Source organism: Pipra filicauda, unplaced genomic scaffold, assembly GCF_003945595.2.
Source record: "Pipra filicauda isolate LSUMZ 115617 unplaced genomic scaffold, ASM394559v2 scaffold299_size895176_pilon, whole genome shotgun sequence".
Taxonomy (NCBI): Eukaryota; Metazoa; Chordata; class Aves; order Passeriformes; family Pipridae; genus Pipra; species Pipra filicauda.
In genome coordinates this window covers 766308-789329 of record NW_024104419.1, presented here as the reverse complement: position 1 = coordinate 789329, position 23022 = coordinate 766308, and the positions used below count along the sequence as shown (strand labels likewise).

Sequence of the window (23022 nt, the reverse complement as noted above, 5' to 3'; positions counted from 1 at the left end):
CTTCCTCTGCAAAGATATACATTATTTATACACATTAATGCAACTTTACTAGGCAGCAGTTTAAGTTGATGCATGGCACCAGTTGCCTTTTCACACTAATTCATTATGGAACAGGTAATTATTCAACATTCCCCTTCCTCGCAGTCCAGGGAATTGAAAAGTCAAATGAAAATGCAAAACAGAAGAAAATATTAATTCAAGTACTGAACACATACCGAGCAGCTACAGTGGAGCAAAGGGCTGTCAGGTCCCCCAGCGTACCCAGTGCTGGACTGCTGAAAGAGAGCACTGGAACAGATCTAAAACACCTTGATCAAGGCTTAAGCCGACTATTAGATGTCAGAAATTGTCATAGGGCTGCAATCTTTCATGGATGCCCTTTGAGCCTTCTCCATCACCTCCCAAAGTGCTGGGTGCTGCTTACAGCCAGAAACAAAGGGCCAGAGCTGGCAGAGCAGAGGGCAGGGCAGATGTACAGCGATGGTCTCTGCACCTGAGAAGGTAGCAGTAAGAATATACTGCCCTGCTGCTGCTCCTGAACCCGATGGAGCATCTTGGGACACCCTCGTGAGTACTGACACACAGAGTCTTCCTGCTGCCGGAGAGAACTGCCTGCCAAGGGACACAACGGCTGTGACAGCTCCCGGGACTGTGTTTGTCAGGACAGATGGCTAACAGCATGGGAGATGCTGGAGTACTGCTAAGTCTGGAGTGGGCAAAAGCCCACAGATATATATTAATATGAGCAAACTGGGAAGTGCGTTCCCTGCGCAGACGCGTTGACGCAGAGCAAAGCTGCTACTTCGGGAGCCTGATCACGGGTTAACCAGCACAGGGGTGGTGGGAGAAGGAAGGGAGGCAAGGCAAGGCACTGCAAAAATCTGGGAGCTCAGGAACATCCTGTGTGCAGTGCTCTGTGCTGGTGAGGATGAACTAACCACACAGCCTTCCCCTGGAAGAACGGCAGCCTGGCTGCGAGTGCCATGCTGGTCCTGAAAGAGGCAGAGAAGCCAAAGGGCAGCCCTGGGAAAAGGTCCAGAACGTGACTGCTCAGCCCAGATGAGCTGAGGAGAGACTGACAGCACCCAGTGGCTAATGAGAGCCACCCACCCACGCAGTGCAGAGGACACCCAGCTCTCTGCTCCTGCCCTGCTTCAGGCTGTGACAGCACCAGCCCAAGGACCTGGGCTGGGCGATTACTCAGCTCGCCCTTCCACTCACACACACGTCTTTAGAATTAAAAAAAAAAAAAGCAAGAGAACTGTTTCAAACGTGATGGCCTCCATTTCACTTTGCTGCGTGGCAGTTCACTGCAAGCCAATGCCACGGACAGACTTTCTGCCAGAAATGAAGTTTCAGACTCCAGGATCTCTGTCTCTCAGTGGAACACTCCCGGGACACTGACATTATTCTCTTTGTGAAACGCCAGGAGCAAAATAAGACAAGAAGGACAAGGACAGCATCTCATGACAGACAGTTACTCGGGGTAAAGTCTCAGTGCTGAGCAGCTGCAATTAGAGCTGGTTTTAGCCACGGGCTCAGTCCCACTCCTCTCCTCACTTCTCAGCAATTCCTCTGCTGTAAGAAGTCGAAGTGTCTCTGTAAAAGCAATCTATTTTTGTCTGCACTGATCAAATACCTAAGACAAACTTTTAAAGGAAGGAATCTCATTTCAAATGTAAAGACAGATATAAAATACTTGTTCTAAGGTTGGTCAAACACATCTATCAAAATGGAGAGGAGGCAGCGCAGTGAAACCATTCCAGCAAGGTTGTATGTGCAGAAAGCTAATTTTTAACCATTTGATGAACAGCGGTATTTTTACTCAAGGTTTTGAGAATGATCCTAACTCTGTAAAAATGCCCAACTGAAGACAAGTGTCAGAGGTGCAAGTGTTCACCTGAAAGCCTCTCACCCACTGCTGTGCTGTTGTTCTTCAGACACCACTGACAGCAACGTCTTGTTTCAATATGCTGATGATTTCTGCTGTATAATTCAGAAGGACATACATAATTATATCCTTTGGAAGGACATAACCTACAGCCTTCCCATGCATGCACAGTAGTGATGGACAAACCAGGAACACATCATTTGAAATACAGTTTCTTCCTCGAGGAGAAGACTTGTAAGCTATTCATGACATTCCTTTGTCAGCATTTCAGACAGATTTGCAGACAAACTACCCCATGAATAATGTTCAACTCAGCAAACTGCTTCTGAGTTGCCATCCTTTTAAATCAGCATTTAAGAACAAGGGGAAAAAAAAAAACCAAACACTTGCAATTCTTAGAGTCAGGTAAAGTGTCACAGCAACATGATATTTTACTGAATGTAAATGAACCTAAGCAGCAAAAGGAGAATAAATAAAAGCCACAGGTTCGATATTCAAGGGCACCGTGATCTGAACTTTATACTGCTCTGTCCTAAGCAGGAAGCTGTCTAAAACCCTGCCACAGCATTTTTAAACAGACCATGCCAGATTTCTTATTTACACAAAACAAAAAAAATCAGTTGTAAAACACAAAGCCTGGAGAATTAACTCAGCTCCTGCCCTGTCCCCACAAAAAAACCAAACAAAAATCCCAAACAGTAAAAACTTTTTGAATTAGAAGCTGATGCAAATGATTTATCACAGGTTCTCTTGGGACCCATAGTCTTTACCCTGAAGAGCACCCCATGCTGGTTTTCCCATAGCAAGGTCTGTAGCTTGACCAGTTTGGGACTTGGCACATTCCTCTGGTCCCTCAAGAGCCCTTCAGCAGCACAAGGTCACCACTGCCTGGACCAGGCTGCACTACTGACATAAATATGGTCATCCACTAACCCCCAGGTCACTTCAGCTAGCACTCTTATTTGCTTCTCTAGCAAAAAACACTGCCAGCAAAATCCTCTTGCTGCATGAATTATGAGCATCAAACAGAAAGGAGCTGTTTCCCAGCAGCTTTCACACGTTTCTCCCCCAACAAAGAGTCTCAGTAAAGCTCTAGCTCACTGACTGCACAGGAATCAAAAAACATTACCTTGGGGCAAGAGGAAAGCATGTTCCTCCTGAAACTTTCTTTTTACTTGCTGACACTGAATCTGATCCCTGGATTTAGCACAAAGCCTTTTCCTTGCATGTCTGCAACGTTTCAAGCTATCTGGGCTTTGCTTTTAGATGCTGTCTTTGAAGTTCTGAAGCTTGTGCCAAACATGAACCCTCCATCCCCAGGGAGGGGATGCAGTTGTTCTACCATCACTCTTCAAACATGCAGATGCACCCTGACTTCTGGGACAAAACTGGAATATGTATGACACTGATGAGATGAGGTTGCTTTCCTCATGGTGAAGGTATCTGAACAGCTTTGCAGAAGGAAGATATTTTCGAGTTTTGGTACTACAACCAGTCCTATGAATAAAATTAGGAAGTTGTTCTCTCCTTCCTCAGCCCTCTAGTCACATCCTTCGACCATAATTTCTCTGAGTTTGAACACTTGTCTTCCACATGCTCAGAGTATTTTCTGAATATCCTCCCACTTACCCCAGTGGCTTTTTGGAAAGGAAACACCCAGCTGCAGCAATCGCTCTCTCTGCCTTTCACCCAGATATTCCAGGTGGCATTTACTGCTCAACATAACTTGATGTCAAACTTTTAAGTTTTAAATAGCCTTTAGAAAAACGGGCTTTAGCAATTATCACTTCATAAGGGGCAGTGGGAGTTTGAAGACTAAAATACAGAAGTAATAAAATTGCAGCTTCCCACGCTACACAGGGAAATAAATTCTTAGTAGAGCTAGATGGGAACTAAAGAAAAAAACAAATTAATTGTCTATTTAGCAGAGGTTTTATTGTTATAACTTCCTCTTCTGCCTAGTTTTATGCTGCAATCTAACAGTTCTTGACTGCATGCCCAGTGATCAAAACCCCCCCAGGAAACTCATCAATCACATCAGTAGGGAGCACAACTCATCATTTACTTGTGTATATTTGGAGAGGCAAACTCTAAGCATGGTTTGAGAAGGGGTTTTATCCAAACAGAGATATCCAAGTTATGCTAAACATTAAATGCCAAATAGGAATTTGCTGCTTAGAGATAATGAAAAATATTTCCACTGTAATATAGTAGCAACAGGCTACTTTGGAAAAACAAAACCAGAGCAACCAAGTGGGACTGCAACTGTATGGAAGCCCCTCACAGGAGGCTATTGATGATCACACTCCACAGCAGAAGTGGCTTTGTATCAGAGACAAGTAGAAAGGAATTCCTACACACAGTCTATTAAGTGTTCAGATGTCCTCTGGGAAGGGAGGCTCTTCACAGAAGAGACTAATTAAACTCTTGCTTCCCTTCACCTTGGCTATCAGCACTGTTATCAAGATGCTTCCCTTCGGACAAAACCAAGGGCACACTTGTACTTCCTTCTCCAGGATCCTGCAGATCGGTTTGTGTATCCACCTCAACTTCTGAACTTTTCTTCTGTCACCTCCTCAAGCAGAGTTTTATTTCTGGGAGGTGATCACCCCTCAGATACCACTTGCCATGACTATTTGTAGCAACCACCTCGGAGCAGAGCTCAGCCTGCAGCACGTGGCAGCGCACGGGTGCTGCAGAGGACCACGAGCTAGGGAGAGGTGTCATCTCAAGGATTCATGAATGTGAGCTCTGACAAGTGTAAGAGCTGAGATTATTCTGGAATTAGCTTTCTGCAACTCGAAAGACTGGTTAAACACCGTATCAATTAAATGCTCCTATCAAATATACTCGGAGGGAGCACATTACTCAATAGTACTACACACGTTTTTTTAAACCAGAAAAAAATGTATTCCATTTCTCTGGCCAAAATTAAATGTAGAAGGTGATTTCTCACGCTAAGCAGACTTCAGGTCTTGAGGATGGTGATATAAATTGGTGTTGGAATAGCATGCCATTTTTTTCCATAGCATTTTTCCTGAAATGCTGCCTCAATACCGCTTGGCATACTTTCAATCACTGATCTAAAAATTAAGTGCCTCGTTCTCATTTATGTTTCTAGCATAAGGAAGCCTTGATGTAATATATGAGCAGGCATTAACTATTTATTCACTTTAAGTTGTCAAATGCAAAGGACACAAGAACCTAAGAACCTACAGGCACTTTCTGCCCACTTTTTTCTCATGACTGTCAGGTCCCTACAACTCCACATATCTGCCAGGCAGCCATTCTACAGAGGGGCTGCAGTAAATCAGGATAAGCCCCTGTGCCTACACAAATACTAATTATCTTGATTTTCCCCCCCTTTTAGCATCAGCACATCAGTGAAGTTTCTCACTGTTATGAAAGCAGAGGATGAAATGCACTCACTGTGGGATTTCATGCAAGATTCAAAATACAGATATTAAACTTTCAAAGGATTTGAAAAATAAGTCTCAGCAGCACAAGCTTCTGCTTTTAATGCATCTTAATTATTTAGGCAATGTACTAGCAAAACACATCATGGGCTGCAGCATCCAGCACGAGTCAAACCAGCACTATGGCCAGAAATTCCCAAAGAAAAAGAACAGGATCTGTGATCAGTGCACATGTGGAGACAGTGGTTTCAGGCCACCTCATCTGAACAGCACATGGCTTTCCAGAAAGAAATAACACTCAGCTTCCAACCAGATCATCGTTCTAGATCATTCTAGAGGTCAAGTCAGCTCAAGTCAGTGCAAGTCAAGCAGTTGAAACCATTAAATATTTAAGTGCAATCACAGCATCACTTTTTGTGGAAGAAAAGATGGACACTACCACACACTCAGTGTTTGATCCCTGGTCAAACTGGAAAATATATTTTAACAGAGAGTTATATCAGAGGAGACCCAGGGCTCCTCAGATGAGCTGTTTCTCCAGCTCTACCTTACTTGCACAGGTGTGGAGTTTGATGGCTACTGAAAGATCTCACTGCTACAATACCAGTAAGGATCCCAATTCATTTGCCATGTAGCTCTGCTTATTTGATTAAAATACAGGGGCATGACACCAGACCATTTTATTTGTTACTATCCCTACAGAATTACTTCCACCCATGTTTGGCAGAGAATTCCTGTGGGCGCTCTGGAAGAGACACACACACACACTTTGGACACACAGCTGCTCCTTCACCAGCTAAGAGGCATCTTTGCTTTCTCACCTTCCCTACAGTTTGGAAGTTTCCCCCCATTCCTCAAAACCACGGAGCAGCTTTGCTGTTGGCAAGATGCCAGAAAATTCCCAATTTCAGAGGATCACAGCAAACATCCAGCTCTCCCTGGCTACCCAGACAGAACTGTGCAGTGATTATGCAGAGTGATTACCACGGAACAGGGATTGCAGAACTGTGGGAACAGCACAGCCTGCATCCCTGGGCTGCTCTGAGCCAAGAACTGCACTTCAGTAATTCTCACTGTAATCCTTAAAAGGCTCAAGAAAGTTTTGGTGTCCCAGCCAGCACAAGCACACAAACACTGCAGGCTGTCATTACCTCAGCACCATGCTGAAGTTGTATCAAGGAAGCAAACCCATCCAAATCTCTACTCACTGATATGAGTGGTGAGTGGTCATTAAAAAAAAACAACAGAGCTTTTTAAAAAAAGACCAATTCGTTTTAATCTTCTCAGCTCCAAGATTAAATTTCCTTTTTTAGCCTTAGTGTCAATTATGAGCATGAATAACGCCATTCACTTCCAAAATCATCCCAAGTATTGTACACACTCAATCTAAACAAAGGGAATGACAGATTGTGTTGGTGTTGTTCTGCAGCACTGAACTTCAAGAAGTCCAAACCTTAAAATCCTTTAGGGACTTAGAAAGTGGCTGACTAATCCTGCAACCACAAAGACAAGTTATCTCACTGGGTTGTTTTTTTCCCCAGTAACTGAATTACAAACCAAGATAAAAGGTCAGCCTGTCTGAACAAGCAAGCAAAAAAAAAAGAAAAAAAAAGCATCACTTGCTTTTAAAAAGCACTTGCTTGCCAGAGGTTTGATTAAGAAAAAAGACAGCAGAGGGTTTTTTCCCTCTCTAAGTGATTATGCTTTAATTTTCTTAAGTAAGAGTACCAAAATACCTCTGAACATGCTAAAATAAATCATGTCATTGGGCTTTGAGGATCTGGCTAGCTGCACAACTCAACTGTAGAGCTCACAGCTGACCAATGTGGGGGTTTTCCCCCCTTTTTTTTTTTTTTTAAGAAAAGCAATCTGTCAGGAGATGCTGAATCCTTTAAACCAAATAAAATGTTTTTACAGATCTGAAAGGTTTAACTAAGTTCTGCCAGGAAGGGTACATGTGTCTGTAATGGAGCTTCCTTCCAATCCCCCCTACCCTTTCCCCCTCTCTCCCCTGCTCCTAAGGGCTCTACCTACTGAAGGACTGACAATAAACTTCTTTATTCAGGATCACTTATCCTACACTAGGAGTGATTCATTCACATGATATTGCCCAGCATGAAACACAAATGTACCTGAAGTGGTAACCAATTAGTTAACACTGAATCAGTACACAAATCAGCAAAACCTCGAAGAAGCCTCACCCATGATGAAGCTCCCCCCTGCAAAGTCTCCCGGTGAGGTCAGCAGGCAGATTCCCAGGGATTCCATGCACCAATTACACTGGCAATGAGCAACACCTGGATGTTTCTGCAGGATTACACCAACAGCAGAAGAAGGGGCACAAAGGCAAATGCAGCAGGTCCAGCAGTCAGAGCTGAGATAACTTTGCTCCTCCCACAGTGCATCAGTTCAGGCACTTGTCCAGATGAGACCCTGCCCATTGGAAAGTATTCACAGGGGCCTGATGGAGACTTTATCCCCAGGCTCTTCATTTATGGTCCAGAGGCTCCACCTCCCACGAGGCAACCCAGAGCAGCTGTGATGGGCTCCTCAAGCAAAGAGTCACCAAAAGGAGCCTTTTCTGCTACAGATGAGAAAAACCTGGACAAGCTTGTCTTTTTAAGCTACATTACCCTTTAAAACATTTGTACTGACAGATGAGTTGGAAGAGGATTTTAGAAGCATTTCAAATAGACCTCATTTGAGCAGGAGTGTTCTTTCTTTAAGGGAGACGCTGTGCCAAGAACACATCCAGCCTTGAAAACAGATCTCAAGGCATAACAAGGCTCCAACAGGTTTTCTAAAGAATACAGTATGCTCAGAGATAATTTTTCCAGCATCACACCCTCAATTATTAATTCCTCTTCCCTTTCTCCCAAAGCAGAAATGCACATTGCAGCCTGACCTTAAACATACAGCCAAATCCAATGATCACAGACTCTGGATGAAGTTCTGTTAGTTACTTAGTTCATCCACAAAACTTTCAGTCAATGTCTCAGCTGATTAAATGCTACAGCAGGAAAGGGGCCTCAGAGATAGTCCAGGATGTTGAGTTTACAAGTTTGAACACTGTGATATAAAGTCGATTTCCGGTTACATTATTCCAGTCTCTATTAAGGGCTATGACCTAAACAATTCGACACAAACAGCAGCAACTCATTTTACTTCCCACTCCCTGCAAGTCTCATCTAAAAGCCTCATGTCACAGAAGGCCTGTTATATACAAAAATATAGCAAAAAACGAAAATTTGACAGCGAGTTGTGGCAGAAAGTGCTTTGCAATCAATGTCAGTTTGCACCGAAGTGAAAGCAGGTGGTGAGCAATGACCCTGTTACCAAATGGAAGAGAGCAGGAATCTATTCTCTTCCCCAGCAGATACAAGAGTCACGTCACTGAACTACCTTTTTCAATTTTAAATATTGCTAACAAATTTTAAAACCAAATGTGGTATCTTCTGTTTGTTTTTTTTTTTTGTTGGTTTGTTCTTATAAAGGAAATTTGGAAAGGTTTATAAAACCTACATACACAGAGTTTGCTGTAAACCACGCTGGTGATTTGAGGCAGCCACGAATCCAATGAGGTTTGCAGGGAGGTTCAGAGTGCTTTCCTCATGCAAATGTCACAGAAGATTAACAAACAATAAAAGAGAGAAGCAAGCTGTTCCTGGGCTTATTTTTAAAATGACTGTGTGTTTGACTATAAGGTGACAAAATGAACCATTTGTCCTTAATAAAGATGTCGTAAGTTAAAAGTATTTGCTGAGAAGAACATACTGAATATGCTGAAAAGGTAATGCTTAAGAGACACAAACAATTAACAGAGCTTTAAAAATTCTTGGCAGATGGCTGAAGGAAAAAAATGGAAATCCATTCAAGGGACATCAGTGCTATGAATCAAGACAGGTGACATTTAAAACCAATGAATAAAACATCACAAAAACCTGCCTCTTTTTATAAATCATACTTCACAGTGGAATTACATCCAGATATTATACTTCAAGATCTTCCTCCATAAGCAGGAGACACCATGGGGGTACGATTCAGCTTTGGAAGTTAATACTTGTCTATCCTGGACTGCCTTCTGCTGTCAGAAAAATGGTCTTATTTGAGTCTGTTTCTCTCCCTCCCATAAAAAGAAAGTTATAGCCTTAATGCTCTCCCACAGAAAGAAACCTTTATTTTAGATTCAGCACAGCAGAAACAAGTTTACTTGCTTCCCACCTAGGAATGTGCCCTACTTCCATAGGGCCTAGACAGGGATATCCATCAGCCACCCCAGATCTGGCTTCATCTCTCAAACTGATGAATGCCCCAGCAAATAAGTTCACTTTACGTTCAAAGTAAGACTATTGGAAGAAATCAGTGCCTGAGAAGTAACTATTATTCCAGCCACCACTGGGAAAAAGGAGAGTTCATGATAGATGAAGGGCAGAAACATTTGGACAGAGAACTCCCTGAAGATTCACTCAAAGTGTTTGTTTTAGTCTTAGAAAAACGTTATTGAGAAAAGCTCTACTTTAACCAAACTTCTTTTCCTTCTGTGCAAAAGTATACATATTCAAATGAATTTTTGGAACAATCAATCTTTATTCATCACACAAGGGTCAGAGAAACTTGCTCTCTTTGAAAATAATAATTCAGTAGAAGTCTCACGATTATCTGATTTTCAATAATGCCATTTAAATGACCTACAAATGTGCACGCTCTAATAAAGCTTTTTTTGCTCCTATCCAAGCAGACAGACTTTCTGGAGTCTTAGTAACCAGCTCGGATTATTCACTTGAGTAATTTGGATGGGAGAAAGGAGGAACAGAAAGATTACTGTGGAGGGGCCTGCATCTGACACCTTTACCAAGCTGCTTGAAAGAGAGAAGTTAAAAGAAGGATCACAGCAGAGTCAGGAAACACTATAAAATGATAAACTATAAAAAGTCACACACCAGCAGCTCACCCATATAATGCAAGTACTTCTAGCATCTGCCTCATCCCTGTATCCTCAGTATGCCTTCTTCCTACTGCTAGCAAAGACCCAAAGACCAATTCCAACAAAATGAGAGCCAATTATTTAGTCTGCCATCATTTTCAAAGCCGGCAACTGCACAGAAAATACTCTCAAGTTTTTAATCGATTGAACTTTTAGAAGGACAAAAGGTAGTAAAGCTATAAAGCATCAATATTAGATTGCTAATAAATGCTATCCAAATGGATGTTCAAAGAAACCAAAGACATTGAATGTTCCAGGTACTGGCAGACAACAAGCTGTTCACAAGATAAATGACACCTTCACAGACAGAATACAATAAATTAGAGACTCTGGTCATTGTAAAGCAGAACGTGTTTACTGTTATTGATAAGCAATAAATCACCTGCCCTCCAACAGTTCCTCCCTATAAGTAACTTCCAGTGAAAGAAACAGATGGTTCCAGTATGCAGCCATTCTTCAGCACAGCCCTGAGCAGGGAGAAGGAATGTGCTGTGCTGATGATGCCCATTTTTAACTGCAGTTGTTCTGGAGTGGTGTTGGGGGGAGCAGTGGGGTGAGGAGAGAGGCAGAACACTGAGCACCTGAGCTCCAGCTGCCACTGCTGCTGGTCCAGGCCAGTGGGAATCGTCACTGCACATCCCTGCTTTGGGCTCCAGCCCACAGGATCCATCCTGGCTGGATCCTTCCTGCCTGGGCCACACCTGACATGCCAGGCAGACTCGGACCTGCAGGCACTGTCAGGCTGATCTACCCTCAGAGTCAAAAATACAGCACAATCCTAATGCTTTGACATCCTAACGCCTCGCTCTGATAGAATTCAGCTTTCTACAAACACTTTCAATCTCTTGCTATCACACCAATACCTAATTTGTGCAACTAGAAGGACTCACATTCAAGGTTTCACCACAAACAGCCTGTTGTCCAACTGAACAAGCTGAAGACACCGTTAGACCAACACAGTTTCCTTCCTTGTAAGGAAACAAAACCAGAGACCACAACAGCAAGTGGTCTGCAGATGCCTTTGAAACAAAGAGGTCTCATTTCAAAACTAGTCAGTTTTAAGGAGCACATTCCCTGGAGAAGTCAGGTACTGACAGTAAGTTGTGGCCCAAGCACTTTGGAAGCAACAGGCTATTGGTTACTGGAAGGAGATCTGTAGCTGGGGCAAGAGCTGGGTTTGATCCCACAACTCCTGCAACTCAGCAAAGCCCCTTCTCTGCCGGGCAGATGGTGAGGTGGAGACCAGTGTACGTGGGGACTCTCACTGTGCAGCCCTGACAAAAGTGGCAGCTGGTCAGCACTTACATTATTCCCCCCAATTAGAGGCAATTAACACCTCCTGCTAATCCTTCCTTTGCCCTGGAAAAATTTCAGAAGCCACAGTTATATTGTTTGCAGGACAGTCTTCCCCAGCAGTAGAGAAACAGATGACACTGAGCACTGAAAAGTGATAAAGTCTGTTTCGGAACCAAGGGAAATCACAGCAATCTTTCCTGTCCAAAGAAATTCCCATCAGCAGCCAAAGAGACACTGCTCAAAAGGAGCTAAAATGATGGGCTGGTGCAGGGAATGGCACTCACAGCATGGAAGCACGAGAGCTGGCACACAGGCTCACTCCCAGCAGACTGCAGCGTGGTGAAGCTGTGAACAAAGGCCACAGCAGCAGCCACCTTCCACAGCCCTCCCACAGACACCTGAGACACTGGCTGTGTCTGCTCCTTCCACTTCTGCAAACCTTGACACTCTCAAGGGCATGTTAATTTTATTTTTGTAAGGAAACCAGTTCTGCTCCAAAGTTTTTTCTGCTGTGAAGGCAGATCCTCTTCATTAAGCCCAGGAGTGAGAAGGAAAGACCCGAATTACAGCTGTTGATAATTGCAGGAAAGGGAAAAGTCTGACTCACCAAGACCTCGCAGATGGAAGCAAATTAAGGTCTTCCCAAAGGAAGCAGCATGTTTCTTAGGAAAGAGGCATAAACTTCGTTTCTGAATGTCAGCCTCCTCCCCAGCACTGCAGCAGCAGGGTGGAGACTGCCAGTGCAGACAACAACTGCTGCTGGTGGCAGCTCTCCACCAAGATCCTGCAGGGGAATGGCACTGCCTTCCCTCCACAGCCCAGCTCCCACCTGCTGCTCTTCCAGGGAAGCACCAAGAGCAAGAGCAGCTCAGACACTGTAAAAGTGACTGTACCACCCCTGCTCTTGACAGGCTGGCAGATACACAGGTGCTGGAAGCAAAAAGGCCTTGGAGCAAATGGCCTCAGCTTTATGTATAAAGCCTGTGGAAAGATCTGATGTCCTGCCGTACCCTTGCTCTAGTCTCTGTTAAAAGTTCATGTCCTATTTGACTTCACATCCCAAACATGCCCCCAGGATACTTGATTAGCAAAGACTCACTGATACATAAAAAATTATGACTTAGAGTTACAGTAAAACCTAAGGTTAATACAGGTATTAAAAACGCAGCAGTTGCATCATGGTGGCAAAATTTGAGACTGACCGGGGCTCTACTGACACTGATTTTCACCAGTGAAACCACAGTCATGAAATAAAACTGAAAAGGTTGCAGTGTTATCACAGCAGTCGCTGACACCTGCTAATTTGTTAACAAAACAGGCCTTCAGTAAAAGGATTAGTGTTGTAATACAAAACATTGGTGACTGGCTGATCCACAAATGTGTGCTACAATAGGTCTGGCAAGACTGAAGGCCTTTCAAGCAGGGCCAGAATAAAGAACAAGTGATCCCAGTTTAGCCACAAATGATATTAGAACACTGACCTGCTCAGAGCAGTTAAAAGGCTTTTAAAATAAGAATAAGTAAAGGGTTTGTTGTGTCTAAGGGCAGGAAACACTGCACAACTAACTTTCCCTTATGTTACAGTACTACTGAAAGATTAAAGTGAAAAAATGTAAGACATTGTCTAAACAAATCTTCTAGCATTATTAAGTCTGTGCAACAGCATGTGACTAATGTTCACTGGCAAAATTAAATTCAACTACAAAAATTCTGAAATCTGATTATGGCAATTAAGAATTCTCCATACAATGCAGCCTGCCCATTAACAGCCTACTCCCGCAGCAGTCTCCTGTTAAGAGTTTGTTATATTTTTCCTAAAAGCAAGCATTTTTGCCCATAATTACTATTTCCCCCCACCCCATGTTAAATAAATCATAATGTTGTTGAAAACATTGTTTGCAATCAAGCAGGGCTTAAATCTTTAGAGATCCTTGTTCAAGCGTGAGTGGGGATAAACATTAACAGCATCAGGCATTGACTAATCAGTTAATAACAACTTCTACCTCAGAAATCCAAGGCTGGAAATACTCTGGGTTAATGCCATCTCTGACCACAACCAGGACACAGCCAGAGCATCACATCTGGGAGGAATGGAGTTCACCACCTCTGCAGTGGATGGGGTTGAGTCAATCTAACCCTCATCCAACGTGACACTGCCATTGTGATATAAATAGTGTCTTATTTGCCTGCTTCAGAGGAACAACGTTAGGCAAGAAAAGGTCAAATGGTTTTGCCACAGGGAAAAAGAGAAAAAATCTTTTGTAATTTAATATTGCCCCCCCTCCTTTTTTTTTTGGAGGACAGGAGACTCCAGGTGCTACTCACATAGGAGGGAAAGGAATACAGAAGAGAAAGCATATTTATCTAGTCTCCAGTAGCACAAAGCAACAATATTTCAATCATTTCTTAAGGCCCAGAGGAACTAGTATTTACCCAGCATCTCACTGATCTCATCTCTACTTGGAAACCTGCAAACTCTATAAAAAAAGGCTGCTCAAACCTGCCTATTTTGACAATGCAGAAGTAAGTTACAGCTGCAGGCAGATCTAGGACAGATTTACTGGATACACCCAGTGAATGCATTTTTTTCTTATTCCACAATGCTCACTGCATTGATGATTTCAATTAAAAAATCATTAATAAACATGACTTTCACCCACAGCTAGCTATCAAATTGATCAATTTTTGGGCAAATGGTAAAAAATACACAATTTTAAGTCTTTAAATACATTACACAACATGAGCTTGCTGCTACAAACCCTCAGATAAAGGCTATCTGAACACCCACCTTATTTATCAAGACTGCTTTCAAGTAATTTTCTTATCCTACAGAAAATAAAGCAGCTCTGTTCCAAAATTTACATGCAAGGCAGGTTGGTATATTCATATGCAATTGAACTAGAGAAACACATACAGCTGGGAAGTGAGATTTCTACAAATTATTACAGGAAGGTGACCCAAAGGCCGATTTATTGCTCACTTTTATTGCTTCCAGCACACTGCTAATCTGTGCACATGGCAATACTGCAGCACTAATGGAAATCAGTAAGCAGGGTCATGTGTGTCAAATAACTGCTTTGCATGTTCTAAAAATATTTGTAGGTCCCGTTTGCTGGAGTGGCACCGACCTTCCCTCGTGTTATCCGTGCTCCCTGGGCGTGCCCTGCACCCACAGCTCCCAGGGGGCACAGTGGAACACATGGAATACACTGCTAAACTTGTTATCAACCGAATTAGAAAGTAAAATAATTACAGCAAGTTTCCCCTTGGGCCACCTTCTGCAGACAACAAAAGACTTCTGAGATACCCCAAACCAGCCCACCTTTCCTGGGAAATGCCACACACTGAAAAAACAATTATTTATCACTAGATGAGGGTGCAGCAGGCAAGGTGAATGAGATACATGAAGTGTCTGACTCGACTGGAACCGTGTGTTTGGCCCAGACCCTGCGACACACAGGCAGCTTGAGGGTTATATTTGCAAAACATCTTTATGCAGTGACTTTAAGCTTTCGGGCTGAACACAGCACAGTGCAAAGGAGAGAGAACACAGGAGGTCCCCTCAGCCATCCTCTGCAGCCTGAGTGAGAAAACAGGAGAAGCAGCAGCACAGACAACAAAATACACATAACAGCAGTAAGTCTCCTACAACATGCACAAAGATGATGAAAAGCTCCAGAGATTATTCTGGCCTTGAAGAGAAGCATCTCCTCGAGTCGTGACTGGCAGAGGGATTTTGCTTTGCACGCTCTGTGAAGGTGGAGTGAATATCACCAGCTCCTGACAGCGTGACAACCTGAGCCACAGGCAGCACGACGAGGCAGCACAAGGGCACTGAGAGCAACAAGTGCTGGCAGTGAAGGATCACTGTGCGAAAATGCAGCGTTCAGCTGGGCACGCTGCTGCTGGCACTGGGAACTCAAACCAGAGATTTCCCATCCCCACCAAAAAAAAAAATAAAAAAAAACAAATTTATGAATAATGGCTCTTTCTTTGGACTTCTGAAAAGTTCACGAAAATTCTGAGCATGTGAATCGTAGGCAGGGAGACTGAAAATTAAGGATTTGAAAGAGTAATTAAAGACGAGCTTGATGTTTATTAAAACAAAGCCCAGCGCCACAGCTTGAGAAAAACAAGGGAATTCAATGGTTCTAACACTGTTCTTTGTCAGGCATTACACACCGTGGATTTGCATTTTCCAACTACCATCTGGATTTTTTTTTTTTTTATTTTAAATGCATAACGGGGAAGTAAAGCAAGACAACTTGTACCGTCACGTCCTCAGGCATTTTTGTTCGTTTTGTTTGCTTTTAAACAAGGAAAGTATAGAGACAGTGACTGGTTATGATTACTGAGAAATACCTAAAGAAAACGAGTTTTTCAAAATGCCCCATCCAAATGCATTAGCCATTAGAATCTCCTCAAGTTTCCATTAGTCTGTCAAAACAAGAAATAATCTTATAGCAGCTCTGACTAAAATTCTTAAAGGATTGTCACACTGATTGAATTTCAAAGTATAGACTTACAAATTCGTAGTCTCCATCCTGTGGTACTTTCCAATCAGATGAATTTTTTGTCTGGCCAGACACATTCTTCCCGAAGCTATTGATTTGATTCTCCTTCTCCTTCTGCTCAAAATATTCAAGGAATGATGGTTTGGCTGGCTGCATGGTTTCATCCCTCCCTGGAAATATTAAACATAACAATAAAAGAGTTGTTTTGAAAAATATAGTTTTGCTTATACAGCCCTACATCACGCCCAAAAGTGATTTAATTTTTTTAGCACACACTAAATCACACAGTACTGCTAAAGTACTTGCTAAAATACTATTTTTCAGCAGCTTTTCAATCATAAAACTGACTGTACAGTGGGAAAACTGGAGAAGGGAAGCTTAAAGCCCAGCACACAAGAGATTACAATGCTGGAGGCCTTGGCCTCTAGACCTGCAATCCATCATCACAGCACATTGCCAGGTAACTCGACCTCATGCACTGAATGTTGAACTGAACTGCTGCCCACGAGACAGGCTGGGCTACTTCATCCCAGCCAGGTTCCATGCACTGCAAAAATAAGCCAAGTTCAAAAACTAAACAGCGCTGTTTTACAAGCAGAAACTCACCTTTATATTTGTGAACAGAACAGGACAAAAATGAGGCTTTCCAAGACCACAAATACCTTATAAATACCACATAACTTGCCTTGGGTAGAAGTAGTCAAGTTCTACATTGTTTGTGTAGAAAGGCTTAATTAGCTGACAAAAGCTCTTTTTTTTTCTTTTTATAAATAGTAAGTTTTCAAGTTTGCTGCTCCAGTTTTCTTTTCATAAATTAATTCTTTTAAGTCCACTTTCCTAGTGGATTACTCAAGTAAGCCAGATATACAGATCAACCTCTCAATTCTAGGCTGTATTTAAGAAACTTGGGGTAATAAGAAACAAGTTAAGAGTACAAAGAGAGACAGAGGAATCAAAATAACCCTGTAAACATGAATACTTTGATTTTTAAAAGCAGGTCTCATAAGCCTCCCAAGCACCATTCTCAAAGAGCTCGCCCATACTGACGGCAGAAGAAAGGATGGGGCCAAGAGCACATGGCTTTAGCACAACTGACATTGCTCTCATTTGCTTAAATTATCCTTTGGAATGAGCAGGAGTTAAAAAAAAAAGGGAGAATGCTGTTGATCCATTAAGAGCTAATAAAACCACATTCTCACAGGGTGCACAGGTAGGTTGGGTAGTTGGTGGGATTAGGGATACGAGCACTTTATCCTTCTTCCTTTAGCCATTACACCATCCAATCCCCTGCTCATGTGATTCAAGAACCACTGCATACAAATAATTCTAGCAATCCATTCAGCAAACAGGTTTCCATCACTGCAGGTCACAAGTTCCCAGAGCAGAGCAGCTCCCCAGGGCTGTGTGGAGAGAGCAGAGGTGGCTCCCCACGGGAGGCGGCTCCGGCTGTGGGGTGGCAGCAGCAGAACAGGGAAGGAAGTGATGAAACATGAGAGGATGGAAATACTGATTTCTAGCACAGACAGCAAAAAAAACCAACAGAGGAAGAAAACATGACATTTAACTTCACAGCAAGTCAAGATCAAAAGGCTTTCAGTATCTCCAAAGGAAGATTTCTTCACTAGTGCAACCAGTCCAGCTTGAGATGCTGCACAGACTCCTCTCACTTAAACTGGCCAGTCCTGTGACTTACAGCACTGCTAAATATCTTGTGAAGAGTCCCAGTCCAAAGGAAGAAGCTGTCTTGCACAGCAAACATGCTGTAACAGGGCTGCAACACAAGGCCATGACAGCTGCAAACACAGCTAAAGGCTGCTCACAGCTTAATGCCACTGCACTGCTCTTGATGATAAAATGCTTCAGCAGAACCTGTGAGCATCATGGAAGCAAGCACTGAAAGTCAGTAAATGGTTTTGTTCTGATAAGACAAGGTTCTCTAGACAGTGCAATAGGTTACTCATACCTGAAACACATGTTTTAGGTGATGCAGAAACCATCATTTTCAGAAAGCAGGATCAGGACTGGAGTTAACAGAAAATAGCATCAGAATAGCCTAATTCTGGACTGTGGAAATAAGTTCACTGCCGAATGCCATACACTTGAAATAAATATAATCTGTCAGGCAGGCAATCAAACAAATTTTAGAGCTTCAGACAGACACACAGGGGATGTTCTGTGATGGGTTGGTCTGTGTAATGCTCTCTCCTACAAGAGTCTGTACAGAAGGCAGGCTGTCACAAGGCAGTCCTCTCTAAGGATACTCAGCAGTGCTTTCCTCTTGAAAAAATATTAGCTGCTCTGGAAACCCATTAAGATTTAATCCCTGAACGTTATTCTTGCACACAAAATTGCCACCCAGTGATCCAGAACTTCCCTTGCAGATTCTGTCTGATCCTCAGACAAGCAGATGAATTCCTTGGTCAGCTACGAGATACTTTAGGAAATTATTTGTCTATAGACACGTTAAATACAGAACAAATTTCTGCAAAGTATGAGAAATCCTGGCAGGATATTTGGGTTGTGATACTGAGAGAAGTGTGGTTCTACACGGCCTGAAATGTCATGATGCATTTTGAAAAAGCCCTGCGTGGCTCTGCCTCTCCAGGGTCAGCTAAAAGCTCAAGCATGAACTGCAGTGCTGATACTTTTGCACCACGACAAGTGGAGCAAAGACAAATTATTCCACCCCTGGCAGCAGTTCCCCTTTTCTAAACAACGAACCCAAAAAACTCATCGCAGGGAATTAGATCAAGAAGGACACCTTCAGACCAGCAGCGTGAAGGTCAGGCAGGGAACACGCCTGCGAAGTGGAGAACAGATTTGCTGTTGGGAATAATTACTGTAATACAATCACAATCCAATTACTGCTGAGTGATAAAACATTTATTTAGAATGAAGTAAACACACCCCTTGTGCTCTGCTGCGGCTCAGCCTGTTTGAAGCAGGAGGTAAGTTATTATGGACAATCTCGGCAATGTTTAACACCAACTAATTTTGTAGAAATACAGGGATTCATAACTAGCCAGGCTAATCTATACACAGCTCACCGACAGCCAGTCTGGGTCTCGCTAACTCAGACTTCCTAGGGGGAAAAAATGAAAATCTAAATCATGACTGTACTCTCTGTTTTGAAAACTATTGTTTGCAGCACAGGAGGCTTTGAAAGCAAATGTTTCACTCTAGTGATATCGGCTTATTCAGTTCGTTCTTTTTATTTTCTTAAAGACTGTTCACTCAAAAGAGAGCTTGATTCAGAGTGCCAGTTAAAACAATCGTGCTCGTTTCCCCACATCTTGTGTTTTAACAAGAACTGCAATATTTGCCTTTGGCCTCGTTGAACTTCTTGAGATTTGCACAGTCCCACCTCGCCAGCCTGTCAAGGACCCTCTGTGTGGCAACCCTCCCCTCCAGAGTGTCAACTGCACCACTCAACTTGGTGCTGTCAGTGATAAATGGAATAGGGAAAATTATGTACCTACAGAAGCTTTTCCTCCTGCCCTTGATGTCCCTGGCCATACTTATTTCTATCAGGGTTTTAGCTTTCCTAACCTGATCCCTGTCTGCTCAGACAATTTCTCTCTGTTTCTCCCGGGCTACCTGTCATTGCTTCTACCCTCTTTGTTGGGATGAACTGCTCCTGAGCTTGGAAGATGTGATCCTTGGATATTAACCAGCTTTCTGGGGCCCCCTTTCCCTCCAGGACTTTATCCCATGGAACACTACCAAGCTGATCCCTAAAGAGGCCAAAATCTGCCCTCCTGAAGTGCGAGGCAATGAGTTTGCTGCGTGACCTCCTCGCTCTCCCCAAGGATGAGACGGACGGTGTGAACTGCAGCAAGGGCAACTTGGCAGAACACAGGGGAGAAAGTTTCACAACAGGGATGGTTGTGCAACAGAGTGGGGCTGGAGGGACTGTGCAAGGCCTTGAGCAACCAGAGCTGACACTGCACTTGCCCCAGCCATCACAGTGGGGTCAGACTGATGATCTCCAGAGGTCCCCGCCCAGACCAGCGCCTCTGAGACTCATGCTCTGCACACCCACTGTCAGACACAGCTAACCCAGCAGTCACCTTAGGCCCTGCAAACGCAAACAACATTTAGCCACCAATTTCAGAACGTTTTGTCACCAATTTGAGTACATTTCTATGCATCAACATGTAACACTGCGCCTTAGTGACGCTTCGTTTTCTTGTCTTAAGTGATATAAAATAGAGACTGCTAACTTACAAAAAATGGGAAAGGAAAGATAATATAAAAGGAGAAACAGCTGGAATAGAAATACAGATCTAAGATATCTGAAATTGTAGTTGCTGCTCTGATCCCAGTAGGGGTGCATATGCAGTAAGACCAACAGAAACGTTCCCGGAGACAGAAAGACATTACACCAAATCAATTATCATCCCAGCACGACTGAAATTCTTTTTGTCAATCTTAGCACTTAACAGCAGTGTCATCTTTCCAAAGATGATCTGCTATTAATTCAACACAAGAGTCACTCCGCTATATCTTTAAAATTTTGGTAACAGGCTGTTGAAGACAAAAATCGATCACTGCTATTTGCAGAAACAGATGCTGCTGAAAGATGACACTGCACCAAACGAGTCTGTGCCAAAAAGCATTTAACTTCCTAATTTTATAGGGTTAGACTAAAATATGAACATCTGACACAAAGTGAGATCACAACTGTGGCAGAGAAGAGCCTTTTATGAGAAGGTCACCCCGTGGTGACAAGAAAGGCTTCACTGTGCATCTATTTTGGAATCTAAAGAGTTGCTTATAAGGATGAGCCACGAGAGCTCCCTGGAGCCATTAACGGCCTATCATTTAGATATGCAGTCATCTTTTAGGAGCTATATTAATTACACAAATGGAACACCACAGCTCTGTTGGGGCTGGTCCAGCTGACTGCAGAATTGCAGGTTCGGGGTAGCTGTGCAGAGCCACAGGCACTGGGAGGGACTCTGAGAGCTCAGCCCATCCTGTGAAGAACAGAAGCCCTCCATGGAAAACTCACAAGTGCTGCCTGGTATAAAGTCATGTTTAGAAAGTATAAAAACATCAGTATTGTTGTGACAACAGCAAAAGGTGTGAAACTAGTGGGTCCAAAGAATGCCATAAGTTGTGCACAACAAATAAAGATTCTGATTACTGAAGGAATATCATGCCAGGCTTATTATGATTTCACTACCAGTGTTACCCTTCAGCACTGGAAAGCAAAGCCCAACTGCTCGTGGTACTGTGCAAGCTGAGACAGTCCCTACCCAAAGCACAAATAGCCCAGACAAGCCCAAAGACAACTGACAGGTACAGGCAGGGCTCTGCAAGGAGCCACTGAGGTGACATCAGCAACAGCCAGTACTGGATCCTCTCCTCTGCCAGGCTACAGCAAGGGCAGCTGGTAAGGAAAAACTTGAACAACAGTCTGCTCCTTTCCAAAAAATGTGACCTTTCTGAATAGCTGAGGGAATGGAAGAGGTCAGTTTTAGTGGCTGACTGCAGCATACAGACCTCCTCACATCAAGCAAAAGATGACAAAGAAGGTGTGGAGAGCCTCCAAGCCATTTGCCTTTCCATACGATGCTGCAGGGAAAGCACAGTGATAAAGAAGAAACAGCCCAGTCAATCAAACCAGCAAGACATTTACTTTTTATTCCCAGCAGTAAAGAATATCCATGAAACCAGATCATTCACTATCATCTAGTCCCAGAAATCAAAGGACTCATTTCATTGATTCTGTCAAATTAGCTCTCACAATTGAAAATTTTCAGAAGCTTATGAGCTTCAAAAGACGCCTTCAGAAAAAAAGTGGGATTTACAAAGTCCTTCTATCTCTCTGAACAGGCTTGCTGAGTAATGAAACTAAAATTCCTGCTTTTCTCTAAAATTATTCTTCTTCTCTACTCAAACTTGACATCAGAAGAATCCTTGTTTTATTATTCTTTCCTCTTGAAAGGGATTGCAATGATCTACCTAGGGTGAATATTCTAGAGTCACAAAGCTTGCCATGAGAGAGTAAGATAACCTCAGGAGCATATTTTGTGTGCTCTTTAGTCAGTTTATACAGTTAATACTTAAATACCTATTCTTGAAGCCAGAATGATAAGATTTCTTCCCTATATCACAAAAACTCCCAGCTGGAGTTATAGCTAGGAACAGTCAGGAGATCATGCTACAAATTAATTTACAAAGATAATGTGAATCAATAACAATGAAGTGAGCAATTACTACATTAGCAATATCAAAATAAACCGTGACTTGTCAAAGATTTCAGAGCAATCTTTAGAAAGACAACTGGCCTCAGCTCTGGAGAATATTTGTGTGGATGACAATGTGGCGTCAGGAGCAAAAAACAAAAAATTTTTAAGTTGACTCGTGCTCAGGAAGTTGCACCCTGTGAGCAGGAGCTCAAAGCAGCTCTGCAGAGACGAGGGAAGAGCACTCTGAAGGAAGCAGAGCCATCACTGCCTTTATTCACACACACTGACAGAAAGGATCCCCTGGGACAAGCAGCACTGTCTTCTGCTATTGTATACGAGATTATACAGTCCCTTTCACAGAGGGATCAAGATCTATTGTGGAGCAATTGGTTTGCTTTGTCCTTGCTGTTGACAGCCCTGCTGTTCTCCCCGAGTTATAAACCCTCTCATTTCCACTTGGAAGTTCATGGGGAGCTGGTGGATATTCACTTGCTTTTAAGTAAGGCTCAGCTTTTCAGCATTCAAACCACCATCCCCTACACTGTTCACCTGCCCTCCTTGCCTCAAATTTATTTTTTTTTTTCAAATATCCAGTGTCATCTTTCATTTTAGTGGTCTAAATAAGCACAGATCTTCCACTGACTTCTCACATAACAGCCTTAGTCCCCAGCAGTCTCAGTAAGTTGCTGTCTGCTTTAGATTCAATTATGTAACTAAGACTGAA

The 23022-nt window shown here is 43.0% G+C and overlaps 1 protein-coding gene across 2 annotated transcripts in view; it reads right to left on the bottom strand.

The window, feature by feature from the left end:
• The window catches only part of STK4 (serine/threonine kinase 4), a 45018-nt gene that overhangs the window by 4676 nt on the left and 17320 nt on the right, over positions 1 to 23022 (bottom strand). For both annotated transcript variants that reach the window (XM_039383061.1, XM_027745858.2), the window contains one exon: positions 16114 to 16271. In XM_039383061.1, the coding sequence (XP_039238995.1) occupies positions 16114 to 16271 (158 nt within the window). The remainder of the gene's footprint in view (positions 1 to 16113; positions 16272 to 23022) is intronic.